At 40.8% G+C, this 24,736-nt stretch overlaps 2 protein-coding genes across 3 annotated transcripts; one reads left to right on the top strand and one right to left on the bottom strand.

Annotated features, from left to right (window-relative positions):
• PCID2 (PCI domain containing 2) lies at positions 1–13,098 on the top strand. Of its 2 annotated transcripts, none has more exons than XM_026867724.1 (15): positions 1–24; positions 404–494; positions 1,932–2,021; positions 2,575–2,648; positions 3,381–3,446; positions 3,990–4,031; positions 4,905–4,959; positions 6,665–6,768; positions 7,509–7,584; positions 7,702–7,843; positions 8,951–9,051; positions 11,067–11,140; positions 11,303–11,428; positions 11,640–11,763; positions 12,739–13,098. In XM_026867724.1, exons 2-15 carry the CDS (start codon positions 459–461, stop codon positions 12,826–12,828), a joined length of 1,200 nt encoding a protein of 399 aa, XP_026723525.1. In that variant the 5' UTR covers positions 1–24; positions 404–458; the 3' UTR covers positions 12,829–13,098. The 2 variants fall into 2 exon arrangements, with proteins under 2 accessions (XP_026723525.1, XP_026723532.1); XM_026867731.1 differs by lacking the exon at positions 1–24 and adding an exon at positions 89–319.
• Positions 13,099–13,419: 321 nt separating this feature from the next.
• PROZ (protein Z, vitamin K dependent plasma glycoprotein) lies at positions 13,420–24,083 on the bottom strand. The gene is made up of 8 exons (XM_026867742.1): positions 24,017–24,083; positions 22,274–22,437; positions 21,182–21,206; positions 18,180–18,293; positions 16,720–16,851; positions 15,412–15,497; positions 15,209–15,332; positions 13,420–14,699 (listed from the first exon to the last, which is right to left on the bottom strand). The coding sequence occupies exons 1-8, from the start codon at positions 24,081–24,083 to the stop codon at positions 14,188–14,190; spliced, it is 1,224 nt and encodes a 407-aa protein (XP_026723543.1). The 3' UTR covers positions 13,420–14,187.
• Between the last annotated feature and the right edge of the window lie 653 nt (positions 24,084–24,736).

The following is a 24,736-nucleotide window of genomic DNA, read 5'->3' as shown; positions in this document are numbered from 1 at the left end:
GAAGTGCCGCGCCGAGGTTTGAGGGTGGGTTTGCGGTGGGGCAGGGCCGGCTGGGGCTGCTGGGGACAAGTTGGGGGGCGCGGGTGGATGGATGTCCCTGTGCGCACTCGTGGGCTAGCGGGGCCGCGTCCCGCCACGGCGCTCCTGCCTCTCCCACTGCCTGCGCTCCGCCTTCCTCGGGGCTTTCGTGGCCAGGATTTCTCCTCCGCTCGCTGTTCCTCCCGGCGGGCAGCGGGTGTCTGTGCTCGGGTCCGCTTTCCCTACGGCTGCGTTATAGTACCCGTAGGCTGGTAGCAGCTGCCCACCGGCCAGGGGCTCGGTAAAGTCATCCCGGGTTTCCTCGGAGCGGAGACGGGATGTGTGCGAGGTACCCTCTCTTTGCTCTTCTCTGTTCCTTTCGCAGAATGTGATACAACTGTGTTTTATTTGGGACTCCTGCCTCTTCGACTTCTATTTTAATGGCGCACATCACCATAAATCAGTATTTGCAGCAAGTAAGCAAGTTTTTTTATTTGTGGGCCCAGTTAGAGTATGTGAATGTATTATTCTTTGCTGTAAATATGTTACCTTATTTAAGAAATAAATCAATCTAGAACGTGTGATATGGTAAAGAAATATGCTTCTTAAGTCTGTATTAAGTATACTGGCTGTGTGATAAGGTTGTATACCTGGAATTTCTGAAAAGCATGGTGGTTACTCATATAATGAATAGCAAAGTAATTTATCTATAAGAACTAACACGGTGGGATTGTGTGTGCATGCCGGCACAAATGCATCTCGGTGATTTAAGGAGTACACAAATGCAGAGACAACAACATGCATGGCATGGAGGATGGAAAAACAGGAGCAGTCACAAGGATACCAGTTGGACTGAACCTTCAGTGTGAAGCCTTTAGTGTGACCACATCTCACTTCAGTCAAGTCGATTGAGTGAAGGACACAAAAAGAGTAATTGTTTGTTTTTTTGTCTCAAAAATGGAGCATCTGAGATCTCTGAGGACAGTGATCTGCTCTGCAAAGTCACCGTCTTGTCTAGTTGACGGTCCGTTTAGCATTTGATAAGAAAAATACTTCCAAAACACAACACTATCTCTCCTTGACTTGAAAAAAACCACCAATGTCTGAAAAAGTTTAAGGAGTTGGTTTTCCCTCATTTACTGCTTCTCTTGCTATTTTAGTTTATGATTTTTCCCATTTGATACAAGCTTTCCATACAACAAAAAAGATTTTTTCCATCAGGACACAAAAATATGACACATAAAGCACAAGCTATGGGAAAAGAACTCTTATGAATTAATATCTAAAACTACTTCCACAACTGAAGAAGTTCTCAGCTTGATGTCAGAATAAGCTGCTCAGACACGCTATTTTTTTACAAGGAGTTACCTTTAGCAAGAGGCAGAATTAAACAGTTCTCCCACAGAATATAACATTTACAGCCCTGGCAGGTTTCAGACATACTCTATACAGGTGATAGTCTAATATCAGACATTGCTTTTGGAATGGCAGCTGTGTGTTTAATCTACCTGTCTTCATTTTTAAGCATTACTGAAAGATTGTCTATGCCTTCACATATATGTTTGATGCCCATAAGTACAACTGGAATTTTAAAAAGCTTAACCAAATCTGACTCACAACTGCTGTTTTACAGTGCCAATCGCATGCAAGTTGTTTGGAGATTTTCTGGTTTGCCTGTATCCTACAAATAAAAACTATAATAGTGTTACTACCTTCTTCCTGATACCCTATTGAAAAATACGTGTATTGAAAGTACGATATTGATTAATTCAGTGTTAAGCCTTTAAAATCTCCCATTTGAGTTGGTGTTGATGTGGATGAACAGCAGTAACAAGAAGGTGGCTTCTGTGTTCATGTGTAAATATGTTGCATGGCGTGGTTTTATTCTGTAATGTGACTGTTTTCTTTGGTAGGTACAGGAAGCAATTGACAGCAGAGATGGACAGTTTTGTGCAGAATTGGTATCATTTAAACATCCACATGTTGCGAACCCAAGGCTACAGGTGAGAATCTGGTTTTGACCTTTCTTTTGTTTTGCTTTAAGTTTTCCTAGCACTCTATATGGGTTCCTTTCCATTGGAGAGAAACCTCAGAAATCTGTTTCACAGGTCAGAGCAGGATCCCCTTTTAGGTTTTTTTCCCTTTTATTTGTACAAGGATTTGGGTTTCTTTCCTCCAGATGGCTTTTTGTGTTCCACATTGAATTGTTTTCTGGATAGATGCAGTCTTGAAAGTCCCTTCTGGCCAGGTCTATATTAGTTAGTAATGTGGCGTAGTGGAAGTGACTATAAGGAGAAAACCAGTAGGTAGCAAGGGTCCAGTGTTAGTGCTATATCCATTTCCAATGCTTTTATTGAAGGTTAGCTCTAATTGGGTTCTGGAGGCAGAGTGCACACTAGCCATTTGTTACACTGGATGTGATTATTAATATAACTTAAGGTTCTGATAGACAGCAAAGGCATATATGCATAAAACTGCTATGACAAAATATCCATATGATGTTCTGTATCTGGTGCATTGAGTGTTACCTTAATGTTTCATTGATATGTTCTGTAGCTTCCATCTCCAGAGGAGAAGTGTCAACAAGTTTTGGAACCACCATATGATGAAATGTTTGCAGCCCACTTAAGGTAAAGATGGACCCAGGATGTCAAGTCAGTTGTGAGGCATCCAGCAGGGATGGGGAAGGATATCCTCAAGTATACTTAGTTATTTTAAAGGACTTACATCTGAAAACTTGGTATTATTCATAAATAACGCTAAAACTGCAGGAAATAAAGATCTCTTTCCTCTCCATGTAAAGATTGCTTTATGTATCTGGCAGTTATCTGCATACAGGCATTGACACAGCTTTGGTTTTGCTGCTTGCTATTTCCTTTGCTCTGCATTTACTAGCTACACAAGAATTTAGAGTGAAATAAGTAAGGGAAATATTTTTAAAGGGGAATTTTAGTCATAAAAGTACTTTTAAGATAGCTTTAGGGCCTAAGTAATTCTGTGAGACTTATATTGAAAAAATTTCTGCATTAACAACACAGTCTTTAATTCACTTTCAACAGTCTTGAAATTTTTTTACCTGTGCTAATCTTGGTGACAGTTTCAATAAGCATTAGCATATTACAGTCGATACTTTAAGTATTATAGAAACAAATCCCCATTCATCTCTCGGATCAGTCTTCTATGATTAGCAAGCTTAGTGCTGTGTTAAAATACTTGTGCCACTTTGTTAGGAACATTTCTAATCATATTTCCATATCTCTTAAATAAACAGTAAAGCTCTATGCCTGTTAAGAGGCAAAAAGAAGGATTTGTCTTATGTATATGATATTTTCTGATGCACTAATGCACCTTTTGTTTGACAGGTGTACTTATGCTGTTGGAAACCATGACTTTATAGAAGCCTACAAATGCCAAACAGTTATTGTCCAATATCCTTTTCCATAAATCTTGCATATTTTTTTCAGATTAACTATATGTCGTCTTGTAGAATAAGTTATCTTCACCCCTTTTAAAATCTAACAGAATGTGGTCTGCTTCCAAATACACTTCAGCTGTTTAGGTTCTTAAGCATAAAAATCCAAATAAACTCTTCTCCTTTCAACTTTCTGTAGGACTAAGAAGGAATCTGTCACTTGACACTAAAATAGAAAATTAATTTCTTGCAGAGTATAGGAGATCCTCAAATCCATTAATATACCTCCCAGTTTGTACTTGGCTAGAGAGGAAGATACTGATAAAGAAAGCTGTTATCTCTCCAAGTGGGCAGTGTATCTTACTGCTACTGCCACACCAAGGAGTATGTGGATGTGCTCATGTTCTTCCCTACTACATCATTGCATCCTGACTCCTCGTCTCCTTGCTACTTTTTTGGGGTTTGCCCTTTCATGCAGTAAGATATGGTCCCATTTAACTGCTGTTTTTTAAACCTGTGTTGCATTTAATAGCATTTTAAATTTTCCTAAATAGAATACATCTTTCCTGCGAGCATTTCAGGCGCATAAAGAAGAAAACTGGTGAGTACATCACAGGGAGCTACTAAAAACTAGGCTCTCATCTTTTGCTGGTATAATACCATAGTAGTAAAACTAAAATTATGTCTATAGTTTTTATTTATCCCCAGGGACACTTAAATGCAGCCTAATTGGTTTTGCTACCTGTTTGAGTTTTTAGGTCCAAAAGTGTAAAAACTAGAACATCTGAGCTTAATTATGTAGAATGTTCCATAAGTAAAAATGTGAAGAATTTTCCTAACGGTGAGATGGTATCAAAGCTACAGTAAAAAAGGTTGTAGAATTAATTCTTCCTCCAGTGTAGGATTTCTGAAATGCTGGTATCTTGAAGACCTTTCCTTTTAAAAAGTGCACCCTTCTTTATTTAAAGATTAATGAATATTCTTGTTTTATGACCAACTAGGGGAAAAAAAAAAAAAAGCTTGTTTCTCATGTCTTACTTATTACATGATGTCCTGGTTCAGCTAGGACAGGGTTAAGTTTCCCCAGCAGAGAGGGAGAAGGGATCTCCAGCCGGGTTATTCATACCATGCTGATGTCAGGTGCCATGGGAGCACGGGAACTTTTTCCTTGGTGGCTTTGGTGGCGGGGAGCACACGAGCGAGCTGTCTGTAACCATTTGCGGTATCTCTCTGTATATCTTTTGTTTACTGTTATTACTGTTCATCACTTTTATCATTACTACTGTTGTTCAGATTGTTTATCACACTGTTGTATTAAATTTCTTCTTATTTTAACCTGGGGTTTGTGTCTCACTTCCAGCCTGACCAGCTGAGGGTGGGGGAGGGTCAACATCAACATGGTCTCTGATCCTAGCAGGGCTTAAACCACCACACATGATTGCCCATGCTGAGTATCTATATTTTACTTTTCCAGGGCTTTACCTATTATGTATGCTGTAGCCCTTGATCTTCGAATTTTTGCTAATAATGTAAGTAGAGCTGATTAACAGCGTCATTACTTTTATCTGTTAGGAGTTTCCACAGTGGAAATATTTTAGACTTTATTACATAGCCTAATTTTGCTCAGTACTGTTTAACTAATTGTTTAGGATTTTGTTGACATGCTAAATTTGTCCAGTCCTATTGAAAAACTAGGTTGCTCGGTCTGCCCACCTCCCATTTGCAGCTTGAACTCTAGAGAGGTTCTGAGGACCTGCATGCAACTCAAAGCACTTGCTTAGAGAATATGAAGTGATTAAGTACTGTCTTTATAGAGTAGCATGGTGACATAGCTCACCATGTTTCTGTGGGATATCCTTGAGATTTGATGGATATCTTTATAAGGGTGGAGATATCCCAGACAACTGAGCTAATCTAACCACTTGCCACATCTGAAGAGGGAAGTTCTTGCTGCCTTTCCCCTCTTCCAGCTCTGTGTACTGTCTTTGATGCTCATTGGGGCCCTTGCTGAGCACATACAACTGCTGACAAGCAAAACCCACCCAAATTTACATTATTTTTCTCAGGCTAGGGAATTAGCTTGTGTGGGGATCTGTTGAGAACTGCTAGGCCAGGGTAAGTGGCAGGGTCATGATCTTGCTCCTGGTCACTTTACCTGAAGAGGTGAAGCTAGAGTTCAGGTTAGGTTAGAGTTTGGCAATATCCAGAATATTTTCAGTGTTTGTCCCCTCAGCACTTTGTTGTGCCCGCCTACCTTTGTCATGCTTACACAGAGAATATTTTTTGTGTGTGTGTGTGTGTGCGTGTGTGTGCCTGCTCTGTAACAAGTCTTGATTTTCAGTCTGAATAAGGCAGTTTCATGTATCTGAGATGCTTGAGAGAGGGGAAAGTGGAATCAGTCATGATGGAAATGTTTGAACTCTTCTAATGTTAGTAGGTTCAAGCAATATGGATACAGAGAACACTTCTGCAGAAAAAGGATGCTTTTCCATTTATTTTCTTTATATTTCAGCTAGTGAGAATGCAAGCTTTATAATAAAACTTTTTAGAAAGTACATAGTAAATATCTTTTCACTGTTTTTTTCCCCACACTTTTATCAAGTTCTGCATTAATCAGTGCATGAATCTTTCCCATGTGTTGGCAACTCATTTTTTTTTTTTTCTCTTGCCACTGTAACATATGTTTTCCATTTCTTCTGAGAGTCTCAGGTCCTAGCAGTGTGTGTTACTACTAGAAAATGTTGACTATGATTTAGAAATCTAGCCTTTGTGGCTGTGATGAGAAGCTTAATTATAAATTCTGAAACTCAAACTCTATAACTGGGGAATCATTTTAGTTTGCTTTTGTTCAAAATACATTTTTTTGCCAGACTTTTGTTCTTTGAAAACTTGCATTGAAGTGTTAATGCTACAGTTCAGCTATCAGATGATTCTGAATTTAGGTTTCTGAGAGCTCCATTAAGTTTAGTAGCACTAAAGGTAATAGCATTCAGTGCTGTTCTCAGAGGACTGCCCCCCAGTGCATTAGGTTTGGTACACATTCAGGAGCCTCTTTGAGTGTTTTCTTCTGTTCTGTGAGCTTGACTGTGTTCTAGATTTGGAAGATAGCAGCAGGCATGACAAATCTATTGCTACACTACTTTATAAAATGCTGTATTAAGGAACTAAACTTGTTTCTGAAGCCAGAGAACCAGGATGTAGAATTACATATTGTTTCTTGCTATGTAACAATAGGCAGATCAACAGCTAGTGAAGAAAGGGAAGAGCAAAGTTGGCGACATGTTGGAAAAAGCAGCAGAACTGCTGATGAGCTGTTTTCGAGTCTGTGCCAGTGACACGTAAGTGAAAGATCCTCTGTAGAATTTGCACTATTAAACTAAGAACTTAACTTTACATAGATTTTTCCACTCACTGAGACCATATTCTGGGTAAGAATGAACACTTCTGAGGCTCATTTCGTCTCATTTATAGTCTGTTCTCTTTTGACTACTAACTACAGCTGGTGAAGCCTCCCTTCAGGTTCCACATTCCTAGCAGATGTTGTTGGGAGGGACTGATTATGTCCCTGTTTCTTGGAAAAGATTAATGATTTTTTGCCCTGTTCAGTTGCGAAGTTAGCTTCATTATGATTAGATGGAAAAGAGGTTATTCTCTGGTTTCCGGTTGTAGGAATTTTAATACTTCTGAAGTGGAGAAAATGCTTTTTTTTCCATCTTTGTTTCACCTTGAATATTATAAGAAACTGCTATGCTAGTATATCTGTTATCTGCAGACTGGAGTGAGGGTGCTAATGTAGATGAATAACATTTTGCATGACATCTTTTTGTTATCTCGAGAAGAAATGTAGCAGAATTGTTTAAATTTAAGATAGGAACACATATTCTGTTTTGACAGTGCTCATATGGTTTAAGACAAAGAGTTTGGCCTTGACTTTTATTTTCAGACACCTGTTTTTACCCTAAAAATACATAAAATATATATGGGGGGAGTTTACCATAAGGACAAAGTCATCATTTTCTTACACTGTTCAGTACTTTCTCAGTAGGTTTTTTCCTTTTTTTTTTTGTTCTTACGACAGTCGAGCAGGCATTGAAGATTCCAAGAAGTGGGGCATGTTGTTTCTCGTGAATCAGCTGTTTAAAATTTATTTTAAGGTAGGGTTCAAGTCTAGTAAGCTGTGTTTTGGTTTTCGTATTTTAGTCAACCCCACCCTTTTTATATGATACTACCTATCTACACTGAGTAAAATGCAATTAATTTTTTTTTAACAGATCAACAAGCTCCATTTATGTAAGCCCTTAATTAGAGCAATTGACAGCTCAAATCTGAAGGATGAATATAGTATGGCACAGCGAGTTACATACAGATATTATGTTGGACGCAAAGCCATGTTTGACAGTGACTTTAAGCAAGGTATTATGTGCTAGTAAGAGAGATTTAAAGTCTTGCTGTTTGGTGTGAAATCTGTCTGATGTGTTGTGTGTGTGTGTGCCTCAAAATGTGCCTAGAAGGTGCTGTTGTGTTTGCATTGATCAAAGGAAAAGTTATGCTGAAAGATCTGAGGCCCACTGGCTGAGACAGATCAGAGATGAGATTACATGACAGTTCTAATTGTAATACATGCTCAATTTTAGAATATTTATGTCAGTGAAGTTTTCTGTAGTCTTACACATTATGTGTGTGCATAATAAAATGTATGAGCATCCAAAAGAATAGGTTTGTAAAAGGTTTCACAAAGGAGGCTTTGTGGATCTCTCATCTTTTTCAAGTTGCTGTATGCCGTGTAGGGAATCTTCAGCAAAGTGTACTGCAGAACTAGTTTCTCAGTACCTTGATTTTGGAAGATGTAGAAAACTAATTTCTGAGATTTCTAATAGATTCACTAATAGAAATGCTTCTAGAGCTAAGGTATACATCTTTTATCACTAACTGAAGCCCCTGACCAAAATCTATTCTGGAGCTGGTTTTCTTACTCTGAGCGGTGTCTTCTGCCTGTCAGGCTTGTAATTTTTCTCTCTTAGTGAAAACCAATGAGATATTTTCATGTTGTTATGCTGTGTGATCTCACTGGCACGTTTCTGCAGCTCAGCAGATGCATGTGTCACATGCAGCTTACATCCACTGAAGAACCTAATCTGTGAATTTAGAAAATAAAAGTTCTGTTTCATCAGCGCTTCTTGAGATTCTCCCTTCCTGTAATAGTAGCACGATAATATTACTGAAATGAGCTGAAAATTCCAGTGTTGCTTGTAACTGTCAAGTCCTGGCATCTAGACCTTGACAAGTTTTGACTTTCTGAAGGAAGGCTTATTTTTCTGGTAATAGTATTTTCTGTGAATCTCCCAGTAACTCTTACAGCATTTTTCTTAATGTATTTTGATTGGTGTGATTCTGGTTTATATAATTTCAAATACCACGTGTTCATGCTAGAGATGGACGCTGAGCGCAGAATTTGGGTTACAGTTTTTATCCATTTTTGTTGTTGACTTAAGTTACTAGCACTCTTATTTGTGTCTGCAGCTGAAGAGTATCTGTCATTTGCCTTTGAGCACTGTCACCGCTCAAGCCAGAAGAACAAAAGAATGATTTTGATCTACCTGCTGCCAGTAAAAATGTTATTGGTGAGTAGATGTTACTCTTCTGAATAATTTTTTGGGGTCAGATAGCTGAACTGATGCTCAGTATTGTTCTTGTTTTCCCCTTATTGGAATTCAGAGGCTATCTGTGTCTAACCCCCATAAGAGCCAGTATATGCACAGTGTGTTGTGTGAGGACAAAACATGTTGAATTGTCATGTATAGCAACACGGGAAAGGAGAAAGGGGGGACAGGGAAACCAAACCAAAACCCCACCCTCTTTTCCCCCTACCTTCATCCCACCCCTCCTAAAGGTACAACCCGAGGTTGCTTCTGTAATAAAGATAACTTTGAGTTCTTTGGAGAAGCACTTTACAGTGTAACTTCTGTCATGTAGCTGAGTGCCCAGATCTGTGCCAGTGTGTCTGGTGATGAGCTGCACAGATGGGCCAGGAAATGTGTGGATTCACCAGCACAAATCTGTCTGCTTCTTTCACCTGGTAAAGTGAAGGATGATCTGCAAACAGATGGCTGAAGAATGTTGAGGGGGGGTTGTGACAGGAGAGAAAAGATTCCTATCTTTGGATTTTCTATTTGCACCTTTTACATTTGTCCACTGGAGACATGTTAGAAGGGTCATGAAGTAGAGCATTTTGGTTTTGAACAAATCAGTGAAGACTGGTAACTACTTGAACATTTAATCTTTCTACTAAAAGAATTAAGCGCATCTGTGCCTCTTGTTCCAAATCCTGTGCTAGCATTTGTGTATTCCTGAGTTAGTGGGGTTATGCTAACAACTAATTCAGTGTAACTGAGGGGACAGGAACTAGATTTGAGAGTTTCCTGTTCCTGGACGTATTATCAAAGTTACCTATGGAGAATGTTGTTATCACCTGCTTCTGTGAGTTTGCATCTTCCACCTTTGCCTCAGCCTGTTTATGACCATCCTCCCTTTTCCATTCAGTGCTCCCTTTCCTGTCCCTTGCAGTGTCAACTGGGTAAAGGGAAACCCTAGTAGGTATGATAATTGGCTTCTGGTTTTCATTTTTTGATTACTGACTTTCTTTACTCAGATCAATCAGTGGTAGGGTTGATAAAGGAAAACTAACGGTCTTCCTAAAAACTTTGTCCCAGTCCTGACTGGGTGCCTTAAACTGGTTGGGTCCATTAGCACCTAGAATTACTGTGGCTTTTCAGGAGAAGTTCTAGCGTACAAGAGACACTAAAGAATCTAGATGAAGGTCATTGGTTTTACAGTTGCTTTTTTCTAATTGGAGCCCAAACATTAGCCCTAACCTTAAACTGTACTAAAATAGCTTGGATTTTTTTTTTTTTATTCCTAGCAGCTCTCAGTAAACATGCAGCTGAGTCCTGCTCTCAGCTAATCCTCTGAACAGGAAAGGAGTTACTAACAGCATAGCATGATGGTAACTAAATTTAAAGTCTGACCCAAGTCATTGTGCAATCTGATCTCTGCTGTGCAGGGGGAAAAAACCAAAGTTTCCTTGTGATAGTGAAGGTGGTTCAGTCTTACCTGATCTAGCAATAAGAATTGATTCTGTTTCTTTAAATTTAAATTTCTCTCTTTTTTGTGTGTGTGTGTTTGGGTTTGGTTTTTGAGAGTACATTTTTATTTCTGCACAGAGGCGTAGCGAAGAAAAAATCTGGTACAGACTGAGCTAGCACTTGACAGTGCTGAAGCACTGCTTATATTATTAGTAATGCTTGGGATTCCTGTAGTTGTTCCGTTTGCAGATTAGATCATACAGCCATGACATAAAATTTGGACCTGCATAGGCCTCATGTCACAGGATCCTGATTTTACAAGTATTACCGTTCCGCAACATTAAGAAATACTGAGACTCCCTAAACCATGATAAATAATTACTGTGAGTTGAGCTATTGTCTTATAAGTACTCTTATTCTCATATTCTGTAGGGAAAAAAGAAGTGGTTAAACATTTGCCTTTTTCTCTAACAAATGTTTTTATAGCTTACTAGATTTTATTTTAAATGCATTTGACTTTACCCTGGAAAATTTGGAAACCATTTATTTTTCAGGGCCATATGCCAACAGTTCAGCTCTTAAAAAAGTATGACCTTATGCAGTTTGCTGAAGTAACAAAGGCTGTGAGGTATGATGATTGTTTCATTGCATTGTGTTAGATCAAAAAGTATTAAGTGAAATTATTTATTTGGGATGATTGAGGAAGGAGGGGAGGGATATTCCTACCAAGTCAATTTCTTTTCTCATTTGGGTGAGACCTTCTCATGTTTTCATTTCTTTATCCTTGTAGTGAAGGCAATCTTCTCCTACTGAATGATGCTCTGACAAAGCATGAGACCTTCTTTATTCGATGTGGAATTTTTCTTATCCTTGAGAAGCTGAAAATCATCACGTACAGAAATCTCTTTAAGAAAGTGTAAGCATAACAAACCCTACATTTTTGCAAAAGCAGATTTAATATCGTCTCACCTAGGACTGAGATAGAACCATATATGCTCATTAGTTCTCTCTGAGAGCCGAATTCCTGTTAAAGTAAATTTATTGTAGAAAGGCCATTTTTCTAAGAACCAGAACTCTTTAAGTGATTGCTTCTCAATAACAGATTTTTTTCCTGTTGTTTCTTTCAGATACTTACTACTCAAAACCCATCAGCTATCTCTAGATGCCTTTCTGTTTGCCCTGAAATTCATGCAAGTAGATGATGTGGATATTGATGAAGTCCAGTGCATTTTAGCTAACCTTATATATATGGTATGTGCTCACCACATGTTTGGTCCTTCCAGGCTTCAGACAGTAAAAAATACTAGGTAGATAGTAAAAATTTATTTCAACAAAACACATCAGTAATTCCAGGTTTTCTTGTGTAAGAAAGTTGATTCACTTGTGCCCAAATTGAAATGTTTTCATTTGCCCTGAAGGCTTCCTCTAGTGCCTCCCTGCCTGCCTGTTGAATTTTTCGTTACAAATCCAGTACCAACATTGCTATATATGCGTAAATACTGATTTAAAACACAGAAACTGGGACGAAAAAGAGACTACTTCTTCTGCATTTGAAGTAGGAGACTCTTGCCAATCTGACATGAGAAAAAATTAAAAAACAGATCTCTTTGGATTTATTTCTCATTTTGTCTTTAAGTGGATCTCAGCTACTCATGAGCAGATAAAGGCTTGAAGTCTAGAGATTTCTAATAAATCTGAGGTTTTGGAGCAGCACTGCAGTGTCAGCAAGAAAATGAACCACTTCTCTGTTTCTGAAACATTATTTGGTGTGGTCTAAGAGTAACAGAGGGTGGGATTATGTCACTGGAAGATTTCTTTTGGTGTTACAACACTGTGTCTGAAAATGAAGTACTGGTTTGTTAGGTAGGGAATAGCGATTAATTAAAATCCTAATTTTAAAGTAAGCAAGTGTAAATTTAGAAACAGTTGTGTAGAGCTCTATCTCTTCAAGGAACTGTAAGCAGACCAGTAGAGGGCCCTGGCAACAGCTGCTCAGCCTGACAGCACCATTGGTATGCAAACATGGTAATGGTTCCAACTTTCTGCTTACTCTGTGAGTTGACCCACTTACATAAATTGGATCCTTATAGGTATTAAGTATGATAGTGCAGTGGTGTTGAGTATACACACATAGCTTTGCTTGATGTAGTCTGAAGACAGCGGGAAATTATAGGCTTTGTGTTACCAGCTTCCAGTACTAACGCTGTCTTTTTCTCCGTCTGCCAGGGTCACATTAAAGGCTATATATCTCATCAGCATCAAAAGCTTGTGGTCAGTAAGCAGAACCCGTTTCCTCCGCTGTCAACAGTGTGTTGAGTATTGCGTCTTACCCATGCAAGTACTTTTCAGATGCTCAGCTTACCCAGTGGAGCTGCTCCTAATCACCCTGAGAACACTGTAAATGACCTGGTTCGTGTCCAGGACTGGAATACCAGGAACTGTTTGTGGCTCCTTTCCCAGAATGACCAAGGCTGCCAGTGTTACAAAGTGCGTTGGAATTAAATGCTAATTTTTCAGTGATAGTTTCTGCAGGCTTTCTACATCATTCAAAGAATTTCATGAGGAAATAAAGCAAAGCATTCCAAATTCCTTCCAAACTACTTTAAAACTCTTACAAAGTACTTTGTGTTAGTATTTCTGCATTTATCTTTCAAAGGAGAGAGTATCATCCTTTGTTACTTGTGCTCAGAATGGAAGTGTTTTCTTTCCTAGTTCCCATTTTTTAGAAGTCTCTTCAATAACCTTGCTGGTATTAAATACTCCCTTCAGGCTTTCTCTAAAACCCTAGAGAAGTGCTTGACAGCAAAAGCTTTACAGTGTACGGGTTTAAATAAATGTGTTGATTTTTGTCTGTAGGTGCCCACAGATGGGTTTGGTTTTTTTAATTCTGGTAACATTTGTTTCATTTTTGTTACAATGAACAAAAGCATATATAAGTAACTTATCCATACTCGGTTTTATTCTGCTTCTGGGTAAAATACTGCCACAGGATCCATTATTTTAAGTGTTACTACAGTGGGAGTTCTGTTTAGGGGTGATACAACATAACTTTGTCCATAGCAGCAGGACAGTAGTTTAGGGTTTTTTTTATTATTTTTAAAGGAAATAAAACAATTTTTCCCCATCTTTGAGAGCTGGGTTTTATTTTAGCCACTAACTGATGAGGACATAATTCGTAAGGGAAAACACAGGTACCATGTATGAGGAGAAACGTTTTTTTAGTGTGATGAGAGTGTCAAGTCCTAGATCAAGACAGGCATTTAAAGGCTTGGAGTTCCTCTGGTTTTCATAAGTTTTACTGGTATGGATGCTGAAATAAGAATATGAATTTGTTGAATCAAACCCTCAGGGTAACAAAAATTAAAAAGACTCATTTTCTTCTAGCAAGATTTAAAATCCCAGAAAAACAGTTTGAGTTTTAGGATGAACAGTTCTAGGAAACTTAAAAGTTCAGTCAGTTTTTAGTAAAATAACTAGATATACTGCATCATGACTTTCACTGAATTGTCAGCAGAAGGAAAGACAAACGGGCTTTTTATGAATTTGAGTTACATTATCACAATTTGCAGCAATGGAAGTTGCAACAGAGTCAAATGGGTGTACTGCCTGCATCCAGATGTTTCCTTGCAGTGATGGGTAGAGGTTTGGTGCTGGAGGCTTGGTTGTGTTTGTGTCTTATTTCATTTTTTGTTTAAACCATATCATATACCTCGCGGTGTTAGTGAATAGAAGTGTTTCCCAGTCAGTGTCTTCTAGTGGCCAAGATCCCAGAATCCCAGTCAGAAACCAAGTGCCCTTATACTCAGTAGCTAAAAAGCTTCCTCCAGCCAGTTGTTTGTCTACAGCCTCCTGAAGGTGTCCACAAAACTGCCTGTTTGTGAGGCTTATGTTGAGTATTTGTTTGCAGTCCTCAGCAGGAAGGTATGAAACCTGCAACTCCTCACTTTGAAGTTCATCACCTTCCATTCTCCAGCCACTGACTGTACCAGCCAGTTTTGGAATTAAAATGTGTTCTGCAAAGTCTCTTTCAGGGATGCATACAGGAAGCTGGTGGTTGTTGCACTCAACATGTTCTTGGAGTTGTAGTAGCGCAATGTTATTCTCACCAGTGTCTTCATCATACCGGATGTGTATGTGCTTCTCACTAACTTGCATTATCTTCTCAGTTCCACTTGTTCCATTAGGTCCTGTGAAGCAATGACATTTCACTGCTCTTAGCAATAATTTACCAGAGACCTGAAAACTGTATGCAAACTTGACATCTGCCTAGTCATGCTGAAAAATATGTGCAGCAGAGAAACTAAAGGCGCTCTTCCTGTAATCGCTGCAGTAAACTAGGAATGATACATTGACAGACTTTTAATGCTGTGTAGAAGCATGCATCATTTCAGAGGGAAACGAGAAGTGAATTCTGGCATGAAACAAAAGCCACTTCTAAATCCACCTGGCTTAGCTTATCCCTAGGTGCTGAGTTCTGAATTGCATTCAAGAGGCAGTTGTCTCCCCACTTGGCTTGTAGGGGAGTATAGAGTAGCTGTAGTACTAGCCTGAAATACTTAAGATGCTTAAATGAGATGACAGCAGATTTGTTTCCTTTAACAATATTTTTATGCAGCAAAAATTTTAGTAAGCTTTTTTAAAAATTAGCTTGTCAATTCTAAAATGTGCTGTAACAAGAGAAGATGTGATCACCTACCAGCACCAACTCTGATTTCAAAATGGCTGTGCAGGAGGGCACACTCTGCTGTAGCCAATACAAAGTTACTTTTTAGCAGCACTCCTCCACAGAAGCCCTTCCCTTCTGAGTTTATCAGCAGGACCTAAGAAAATGCAAAAAGAAGACAGAGATCACTGTCCATGTGAGGTTGAGTGATGGGTTTCATGAATTGCTAGAAATACCTGCCAAGGAAATCGCTCATCTCCTTTCTTCCTGGTATCACTTATCAGATTATCACTGTCTTGAAGTCTGCCACATGCACATTGATCTAGCAAATGAATTAAAAAAAAATCAAAACCTCATGCTGTGTCAGTTCAAGACAGCTAATACCTGCAAATACCTAATTGCTTCCACCTTGACTTTGGGGTTTTGTTTTTGCACCAAGGAAAAAGAGAAGGACAATTTCTCAGCTGGTCAAAACTGAAATTTTTTGCTTGGCATCTGTAGTCTGATAGCTTAGTGATGGCGCTGAACATTTCAGGTCATTGCATTAGGCTTGTGGTGACCAGATTTCAGTGTGCCTGTAACAAATGAAACGAGGCTTCCCATCCAGACAGCCATCAGCATAGCTTCCTTCCTCATCCTTGTATCCTGCATCTGAATTGCACCAAATACCTGATAGCTGTGGCCCAATCTGGACAAGGTAAATGGTGGGTTTTGTTCGTTAAAGCTGTTACTCTGGGGATGTGCATGCCTTTCTGTTCTGGTTCAAACAGCATGTGTGCTTTTCCAGTGGATCTCTCGGCTATCTGCATTTATCACACTTACTGTTCACCTTGTGGCATAGTCTTGGCTCACACAGACTGGATTCTGTTCGGGAGAAGCTAAACCAGAAGACATTCTCCAGGAGCACACATGACGTGCTCTCACAGCTAATGGGTGCTTAGTCCACAGGGCCGAACTAGAGCTAATCTGAAGTAAAGCCCACCTGGTGTGCACTGAGTGTGGACATCAAGCCTTCATCACCAAAGGCATGGGTCTACAGCTCAACTTGTAGTATAGACAAGGGCCTAGGTATGCTAGTGTGTTTTTAGTAGACGTAGTTTGTAAGGGATGAGATTGAAAAAATGAAGAGGACTATTGCTTCAAACTAAGTAATATGGCAACAAATGTTGCCCTTCATTTATCAGACCATCAAGTGCCTGACTAGAATCAATTGAATCTCATTCCCAAACAGGTCTTCAGCAGCGTTACTCTTTGCTGTGCACAGGAGTGGAAAACCTGGCCCACTGAGTGATGTGTAGGATAATGCGAGTCCTCTCTGCAGACCTGTGTTTAAATGTTCAGATCAAGTATCACTTCCTTTATCACTACTCTGGCATCTCGGGTCATGGTCCCTAGATTCCTCCTTTTTCTGCCCATCTTGGAAGGTCAGTAATATTCCTATGGCTTGAATCTCCAAGCAGGCTGACGGCATCTGGATTTCAGATGGTGGCCTGCCCACCCCAGCACTGAACATGTGCCCCCTGGACTTCCACGCTCACACCTACCTAACGCGATGCACTGTTTTTTGTCCTTCCCGAGCTCATAGCCATCAGCACAGGAACAACGGTAGGAATTAGTTCCTGGGTAGCAGAAGTGGTGACATCCTTCCTTTGCATGGTGGTGACATTCATTTTTAGCTAAACAGAACAAGTGGAGGAAAAGCATTGGAAGTAGTTCAGCTGGAGTGTTCTTGCATGAAGAGTTGTCTTTACTAAGCATTTTATTTTTACTCGCTTTGTGCAGAGGTTGGTAGGGACTCTGGCTTGGTAGTATTGCCACCACATTGTTTTTTCCCTTGTTAAGCAGAAACTGGAGACAGCTGAGTCTCTGCAGCATCCACACTCATTGCAAACTGTGCTCATGCAGCACCTCCCTGCACCTTGTGTAGCTCTGAGTTTTGGGGAACGTTAGCCAAGGGTCAAACAAGGACTTCCATATGAACCCATGAAAGGGCTTTTATTTCTCCTCTCTTAAACAAAACACTAAGTATCTACATCTGGGGGGACTGTTGCACATGTTAAGAAGGCAGGTGGTGTTTGAGGAAGAAAGCTAAAGCTTTCTGGTTTTCAGCAAAAACAAATGTATCATTCTTATTTCTTACACTTGTACTAAGGAAATTAACAGCTGCCCAAGATAAGAAAAAAAGGATTATTAGTCACCTTTGAAACATAGTCGTCACCTTTCCATAGCTGAGCAAACACTTCAGTGCAAAGCACCAGGAGTATCAACCATTTTATGGTGCATCTAGCTCACAGGTGGAGAAGCAGCAAAAATCCTCACGTTAACCTGACTCTCTAAGGCTCAGGCAGATCCAGTTCCCAGCACTGGTTCAAGCCTTGTCACCTTCTGTGCTCTCCAGGAGCTGGTCACAGTCACACCCCTTATACAGAAAATGACCCTGCCTTGCAGCAGCCAGGGCGTCTCCCATCCCAGGGGACCTCTGAGCCAGCAGAAATACTGACGTAAGGGCTGGAAAGTAGAACCTGGCAGATCTAAAAATGTGTTGTTTCACATGTCAGAAAGCGGCTGTTTTGCTTTATGCCTTTTACACTTCCACTGAAAATAGTTTGTTTTCTGGAGCTGCTCTGTCCTGAGGGATTGTCTTGTGGCTTTGTGTGGCCTTGGAGGTGGCTGGGAAGCCACCCCAGTGGCAGCACAGCCCTGGTTCTTCAGGACAATCAGCTGGGGAGTGCAGATGGCAGTGGCAGGGCTGCCTTTGGAGCCCACCTGGGAGGGGAACTTGCTGCAGCACTTTTGCTGTGCCCCCAGAGAAGGGAAGCTCAGGTAGAAGAGGCAGCCTGCGTAACCTCAGGATGCCATAACGTTTCAGTAGACAGGTAGCACACATCACCCCTGCTCTGCCAAGAACTGTGTGTTTTAACCTAAAATATGATAGCTGGCTGTAATGGGAGAGCTGCTATGACAGGAAGAGGTAGGGCTTCTCAGAAGGGGGGTGATGCCTTACCGAAAGCACAGTTCTCTCCCTCGTAGCCCTCAGCACAGGTGCAGGTGTAGCCACGAATGCTGTCCTCACACACGCCGTTGTGCAGGCAAGGGCTTGAAGAACACCTCCTGCCACCTGAACAAATGCCACAGGAGAGGGACAAGTTGCCACTGCTGCTGACCTGAACTTTGCAGCCCCCTTCCTGGCATGTGAGCCCCTTGGAGAAGAATTGGGAAAAGCAGTTTGGAAGGAAATGGGCTATGTCTCGCCAAACTGCTCCTCAGGATTAATTTTAGCTCCTCAGGGGTTATTTTAGACTCTGCTTCCAGAGGCACTCCCATAGTTCCTGGCAGGGAGGCTGGGGAGTGCCCAGGGGTAGAGCTTGCTTCTGGAAGATGGATGCTCTGCTTCAGGGAAAAGCACTGACTAACAGTTCATGAGCTCATTATGAATGTGATGAAAGAAAGGCTGGTGTTTTAGGTCTTCTGTCACTGGTTAAAAAAAGCTGGCATCAAAATTGTACAGCGAGCAACATCAAAATAGGAGGAAATCTGGGGTTTACTCATCTGTACAATTATTATCCAGCAGCTCGGATGCTAGCAAGCTTAGCCTTTCTGATTAAACCAGAGGATGTCCTCACTACAGGTGAAGCACCAGGCAGAGCTGCCAGTTTCCCCTCAAGCTGCCTACTGGAAAGACTCCAAAAGAGTTTGGAAATGTTCTCCATTTAACAACTGCTTATTGTAGACATGAGAGATCAGGGAGCAAGTCAGAAAAGCCCACATGGAACATGCGCTCCAACATTTCTAAAATTTGAGACTTCATCAGAGAGGTTAACTTCAGTCAGCAGGCTGCTGTAATTGATATCAGGGATGCAAAGGTGAAAACTCTGTCTGGTATAGGGAAAAAAAAACCAACCACCATCCACTCAGACTATGGACATGTGTATCTTTTAGCTTTAGTAGTACTAAAGTACTGGCTTAAAGCAGTTACCACCTGCAGTCAGGTGCCATCAGCATACCCTGGCACAATTTAGGTCTCCTGGGAGGGTTGAAGGTGGGGGGTGGGGGTTGGGGGGGTGTCATCAGCACAGATGAGCAGGTAGAATTGAGGAGTGAAGACCTCCAGCAGCAGTGATGGGTAGCTGGAGCTAAGGAAGTGCTGCACCTATAGCCTGAAGCAAGTTAGATGGTTTCAAGCCTCTGAAATGCATTCTCAAATATAAGTAAGGAAGTCTCAAAAAATACTTGGGATCAGGTGACGTTCTATAAGACTGGGAAAAAAAGTAAACCTAGTGCCTAGCTTTGTTAAAGGAGGAAAGAGAAGATTTAAGGAATTATAGAGAAATCAGCATGATTTCTGTTAATGGAAAGCTGCTGAAATCATTAAACTATAAGCACCCAACAAAATAAGAAGGTGGTTAGTAACAACCAACATGTATTTTTCAAGATCAAATAATCCAAACCAATTAAATCTAATTGTAGTATAGGATAAGTGACCTAGTGGGGAATCAGTGAACTTCATAGAATAGAAACATCTCAGGTGACATTGTCATTAAGTGAGCTAGAAAAACAGACTACTGCACAAAACTCTTTGGAAAATTATGTTTAAAGAGAGGTTATCAATAGCTAAATTTATGCTGTTAATAAAAGGGAGTCAGGGACAACTGTGGCCTCAGGTCAAGTGCCCAGACTGCGTACATCCATGCTAGAACAAGATGCCACATCAGCTTTGCCTTGAAGAGACCAAGGTGGAGCAGTATGAAACAGAGCCAGAGGGTGAGCCAGCAGCTAGGTGGGCACTTAGCCTTTCTCCCCAGCCCTCTTTTATTCACAATGCAGATTTACTCACTGTACCCTGGACTATGGAGGGAGAGCAACACACATGCCAGAAGTCTAGAAAATGAGACTTCGGAAAACAGGATGCAAAAATAGGGTAGTTTAGTGAGGAAGAAAGAAGTCATGGAGATGCGAGGCAACACTTCAAAATGTTAGAAAAGATATCACAAAGAGGGAAATACACACTGCTAGTGTGTAGGAATAAGATAAGACATAATGGCTTTTAATTACAGCAAGGAAGCCACCCCTGAGGCCAAAGCCAGTAATGCATCCTGATTGTGGCTACACTTGCTTGGATGGATCACTCTCAACTTGTTGCCCTTCTCTCTTCATAGACTAGAGAGGAAGCCTGCATGACATGCTTAGTACAAACACCCAGTGACAGAAATTACTCCTCACAGAAGTAATGGAAGGCCAGGTACTTGGCATCCTTCTTCATAACATTTCTATCACTGATGGGATTCTTCTATGGACTCAGAGTTTTAGTGGCTTCTGCAGAAAAGTAATACTAACTGCTCTTTTTGCCACCCCTTTATCCACTGTTTGAACCTAAGATTAGAAATTAATAGAAGCTAAGTTAAAAACAAGAGAAAAATTTAGGATGATGCATGCAGAAAAGAGGTGGGGGTAATAAGACGTAGTCACCATAAGCTGGTGCCCCAGGGTCGTTATTCAGGAGGCATCTAGTTACATCAGCCCCTCAGCTTTTACAGATTAAGTTTTTGCCTTGAAGGCTGCCAAGGAATGAGTGCCAGCACCGAGAGTTTGCAGACAGCCCAGTAGCTTTTAACACCTATTAATCTCCCTCAAGTTTAAGAGTTAGGTTTGTATTTGGGAGCTGGTAAAGATGTGCTGCTCTATTGTTATCAACAAAGCAGACTTTCTCAGCTCCCAGCTTGTTTTCAGAACAGCATTAAGTTCAGGAAAAGAAATAGCCTATTTACTATGAAAACATCTACTCACCTTCAATTTTTATTTGCTCTGCAGTCTTATATGTTTTTTTTTCTATTTATTACTTTTTTAGAACTTTCATATCAACGCTTTTCCTCCTGCTTTACTACAAGCAACTGGGTGTTTCTTGTAGGATAAACTGCTAAAGCCTCTCAGAAAACCAGCATTGGACTGAATCATAGCGCTCACAGTGCGACACCTCTATGAAGGAGAGAAATCAAGAGGCCAGCTTACCATAGTAGACATCCCAAAACATTTTCTGGAAAAAATAAAAAAGGAAAAGAAGATTTTAATTCTCATGTAATTTTCCATAAATATTTTGATAAAACAAAACCATTTTATTAGAGAATGTATACTATGGTTTAATGTTTACACAGTTGCACGACTGCAAATTCTGCCCTACCAGCAAAGTTTGAATGAGATGGGAGGGCGTTTGCATCCTGCTTATTTTATTGTTTCTTAATAAGCTATAAAGGAAAATAAACACTTTTCAGAGAAGGGAGGAACAGCTGAATCCTTTAGCAATATGGCTTCCTGGAAAAACTGACTGGCTATTATCCCTCTGTCGTGCAGCGCCCTGGGAAGTGACCCCATCCTGTCCTGTCCCCCGGCAGGTGCTGCTGGGAGCAGAGCGGACAGCAGAGAGAAGAGCTGCAGATCATAAACGCTACTGACCACCTTCATGTGCCTTGCTTTTCCCTGGGTACACACAACCAAGCTCTGCCGCTGCCTTCCCCATAGGGACCCCTCTCCCCACTCCCTGTACTTCCCCTCCATCAACTTTCCCCAAAGCACCTGGAATGCCCACCAGCAGCCTGCCAGCTGTTTCCTCTGCTTTCCCTGCAAACGCAGTCTTCAGCCAGATTCTCCTTAAAGAGCACAGCACCCGGCTGTAGGTGTCAGGAGGGCCTCTTGTACAAGGGGACATGCAGCTGCTGATCAAGTGAGCCTCTTGCTATAGGTCCCACTACTCACTGGTGCATTGCTTTCCTTCATCCCAACACCCCCTTGCCCCTCCTGGTTCCTAAGGGATGCTGAAGCTGTATCTCTGCGTGTGGTCAGGATGGGACAACAGCCATATACTTTTGCAATATAAAGCACAGGACAGATAATTTTCGGGATGGGACTTTAAAAGTGTCAGAGCTGGCCTCTGCATTTCCATTTCAACCACTGAAGACACCTGTTTTCTACCTGCTGAGGTGGAAAGTGCAAAGATTTCACATGGAGAGAAACCCAAGCAAATTAAGAAGGCTGTGGAGCTGTATTTGATAGCAAAGGACCAAGATAGTAATTTTTATTTTGCACACAGGAAAATAAAATACTTACGAGCATGTCATCGTTTTCAAATACTTCTCTTGCTTCTTCCTGTGTACATCTCTCTTCAAGGCATTCCCTTTCCAAGCTGCCTTGGAGGACCTCCTCCAAAAGTAGGGAGCTGGCACGCCGCTGTCTCTTGATAACATTGTTTGCGTCATCAGCTGATATAAACACTGGAATGTTGTATGACAAAATGCTAATTTAAGTACTTAGATTCATTTGCTTATATACTTTTACCTCATTTTTTAAAAGAGAAAACCTTTTGGCTGATTCAGGGTTTCAACCACAGTAAACTTACCTATGGAAAGAGCCCTACTTTCTTAGCCCAAACTCAGCCGAGAAGTCATGACCTTTCAGTTTTGGGGAGTGCCTGACTTGATCCCAACCAGGGAGAATTTTAAGCCCTTCCCTACACATTTTTATCCTGCACCAGACACACAGGGCAAGGGGAAAAGTGTTGTCCTAAAGATATGGGCTGTTTTATAAGACTGCATGGGGCTTTCAGACTCATCAGTAGAACTGGAAATGATCTGTATTCATTTATGATGATGGGTCCAAACTGATGGCCTTCAGTCTTAGTTCACAGGGACTTTTTTGCTGAGAGGCAAAACCATGACGTGGCTGAGTTCTTGATCAAATCTCTCTTAAGGAGAATACACCAAAGCTACCGCTCAGCAATTCTCTAAGTTAAGAGAGCTATATCATATACCATCCTTATGTGGAAGACACCATCATCTTTTTGATTTGAGTAAAGAGGAAGAGAGATCAAAGACATGAGAGTTATCAGACCTTAAAACTCCTCTTTGCAGTGATGGCCACAACAAAAACCACCTGCCAGTCAGATGGCTGGTGCCATGCTGGAGACAGTTGCCTTTGACATTAAATGGTATCTGGCTGTGTGTGTCAGTGTGTGTTTGTCAGTTCTGCTGTGCTTGGAAAGTAAACCCATTGAGGCAAGGACTGGGTTTTTTTTGAGTTTTATACAGTGTTTGGGGCTCAGCACCGCTAGGCATAAAGGTCGAAATAATAATATTAGGATTGGTAAAAAGTGACAGCAATAACAAAATTATTTTGAAACTTCATACAAATCCTTAGTTATGCTTTTTGAAGGATATCTGATAAGGGACAAGCTTGCATGTGATATTAAAAAAGAAAAAAGAAAAATCTTCATGACTGTGTTTTGCATTTTAAAGTGTTGTCTGACACCCCAGTGCACATTTCTGCTGTGTGGTGGTTCCGATGCATCCAGCATGACTGGCAGTGCACTTCTATGGCTGCCAGGGCCTTTTTGGCCTTAAGCAGTCACCATCTTTTTTGTCCTTGCCCAGCTGCTCTTATTTTTGACAAGCCATGGAGGATTAATACAGAAACATAAATTTCTTCAAGTTATAAGAAGCATGCATCTCAGCCTCTTTCATAGGACTCTTATTTTTATTTCATCAGCAACTAGGGATATAAAACAAATTTTTCTTTAATATCTGGGGCGCTCTTTTTAAGAGTTATAAAGAAGACAAAATATTACCCTGCTGTAAATGATGGTACTTCAAAATTACATTGCCTCAGCAACTTACTGCGGCTTTTACTTAACTATAGGAAATAAAAAGGAGAAATGTAAGGAAAATAAGGGACAGTTTTCAGTGATGTCACTCTATGCTACAAAGTAAACACACTACAAGGTAAAAAAATGCTGGTGGTTTTAGAGGAGCAGTAGTACAAATGAGAATTAAAGCCACAACAAAACAAAGGCCATACCTGTTTGCTCTGTCTGAAGGAAAAGGGCAGAGAGAAGAAACAATATTGTCCAAACGCACCTGGTCATTGTTACCCTCCGAGCCTAGTTGTAGCCTGCCTGCATTCCTGCAGCTCTCGGAGGAAATGGCTACATGAGAGATGTTGAAGTTTAAAGTCCAGCTGCTCATGAGAAAACAAAACCTCTAAGGGCAAAGCCCCAATGTCAACAGATGAAAAAAGACCGCAAAAAAAATCTACTGCTTAGTGGTGCAACAGTGCCCCTTCTCTTAGTGCACTGGCTGAAGGTTTGCAGGTTTGCCCGCTCTGCTGATTGCTGCACCAAGATTTGGGTATTCCTCCCACCCTCCAGCCTTCACTTACTGTAACAAAACCCGAGATGAACAGTACAAACATTTCTTTATACCATATCAAAGCACAATCTGGATGGTGACTACGGGGATCAGTTTTGTGGTGTGGCATTTTCATACACTGTCCCCACAAAACATTTGCCAAGGCTTAGCTGCGTTGGTCAAATCCCACCAGCTTTTGAAGCAACCAAGAAACCAAGCATGGGATTTCTCCCACAGGGATGTATGTGAACAGATAACAACATTCTTCTGTTTCACTGTTAGGTTTATATTGCCCAGACATGAAGGAGAACATGGAAAACTCTTCCTGACCTCAGGATCCTGGTCACACACAGACACATGGACACTCACAGACACACAGAGTCTGTGAAAG

This window comes from Athene cunicularia, assembly GCF_003259725.1.
Source record: "Athene cunicularia isolate RWA chromosome 1 unlocalized genomic scaffold, athCun1 chr1_part1, whole genome shotgun sequence".
Taxonomy (NCBI): domain Eukaryota; kingdom Metazoa; phylum Chordata; class Aves; order Strigiformes; family Strigidae; genus Athene; species Athene cunicularia.
The sequence above is the reverse complement of the archived record's forward strand: the minus strand, read 5'-3'. Positions and strand labels throughout refer to the sequence as shown.

Bases quoted from the DNA above. Each gene is read 5' to 3' on its own strand.
- PCID2 (XM_026867724.1), top strand. From the start codon at position 459: ATGGCGCACATCACCATAAATCAGTATTTGCAGCAA. The intron at 11,429-11,639 runs GTAAGCATAACA...TGTTTCTTTCAG, and splicing joins AGAAATCTCTTTAAGAAAGT to ATACTTACTACTCAAAACCC. The intron at 11,764-12,738 runs GTATGTGCTCAC...TCCGTCTGCCAG, and splicing joins TAGCTAACCTTATATATATG to GGTCACATTAAAGGCTATAT.
- PROZ (XM_026867742.1), bottom strand. From the start codon at position 24,083: ATGACCAGGTGCGTTTGGACAATATTGTTTCTTCTCTCTGCCCTTTTC. The intron at 21,207-22,273 runs GTAAGTATTTTA...TATTTTTTCCAG, and splicing joins TTGAAAACGATGACATGCTC to AAAATGTTTTGGGATGTCTA. The intron at 18,294-21,181 runs GTAAGCTGGCCT...GCATTTGTTCAG, and splicing joins GTTTTGGGATGTCTACTATG to GTGGCAGGAGGTGTTCTTCA.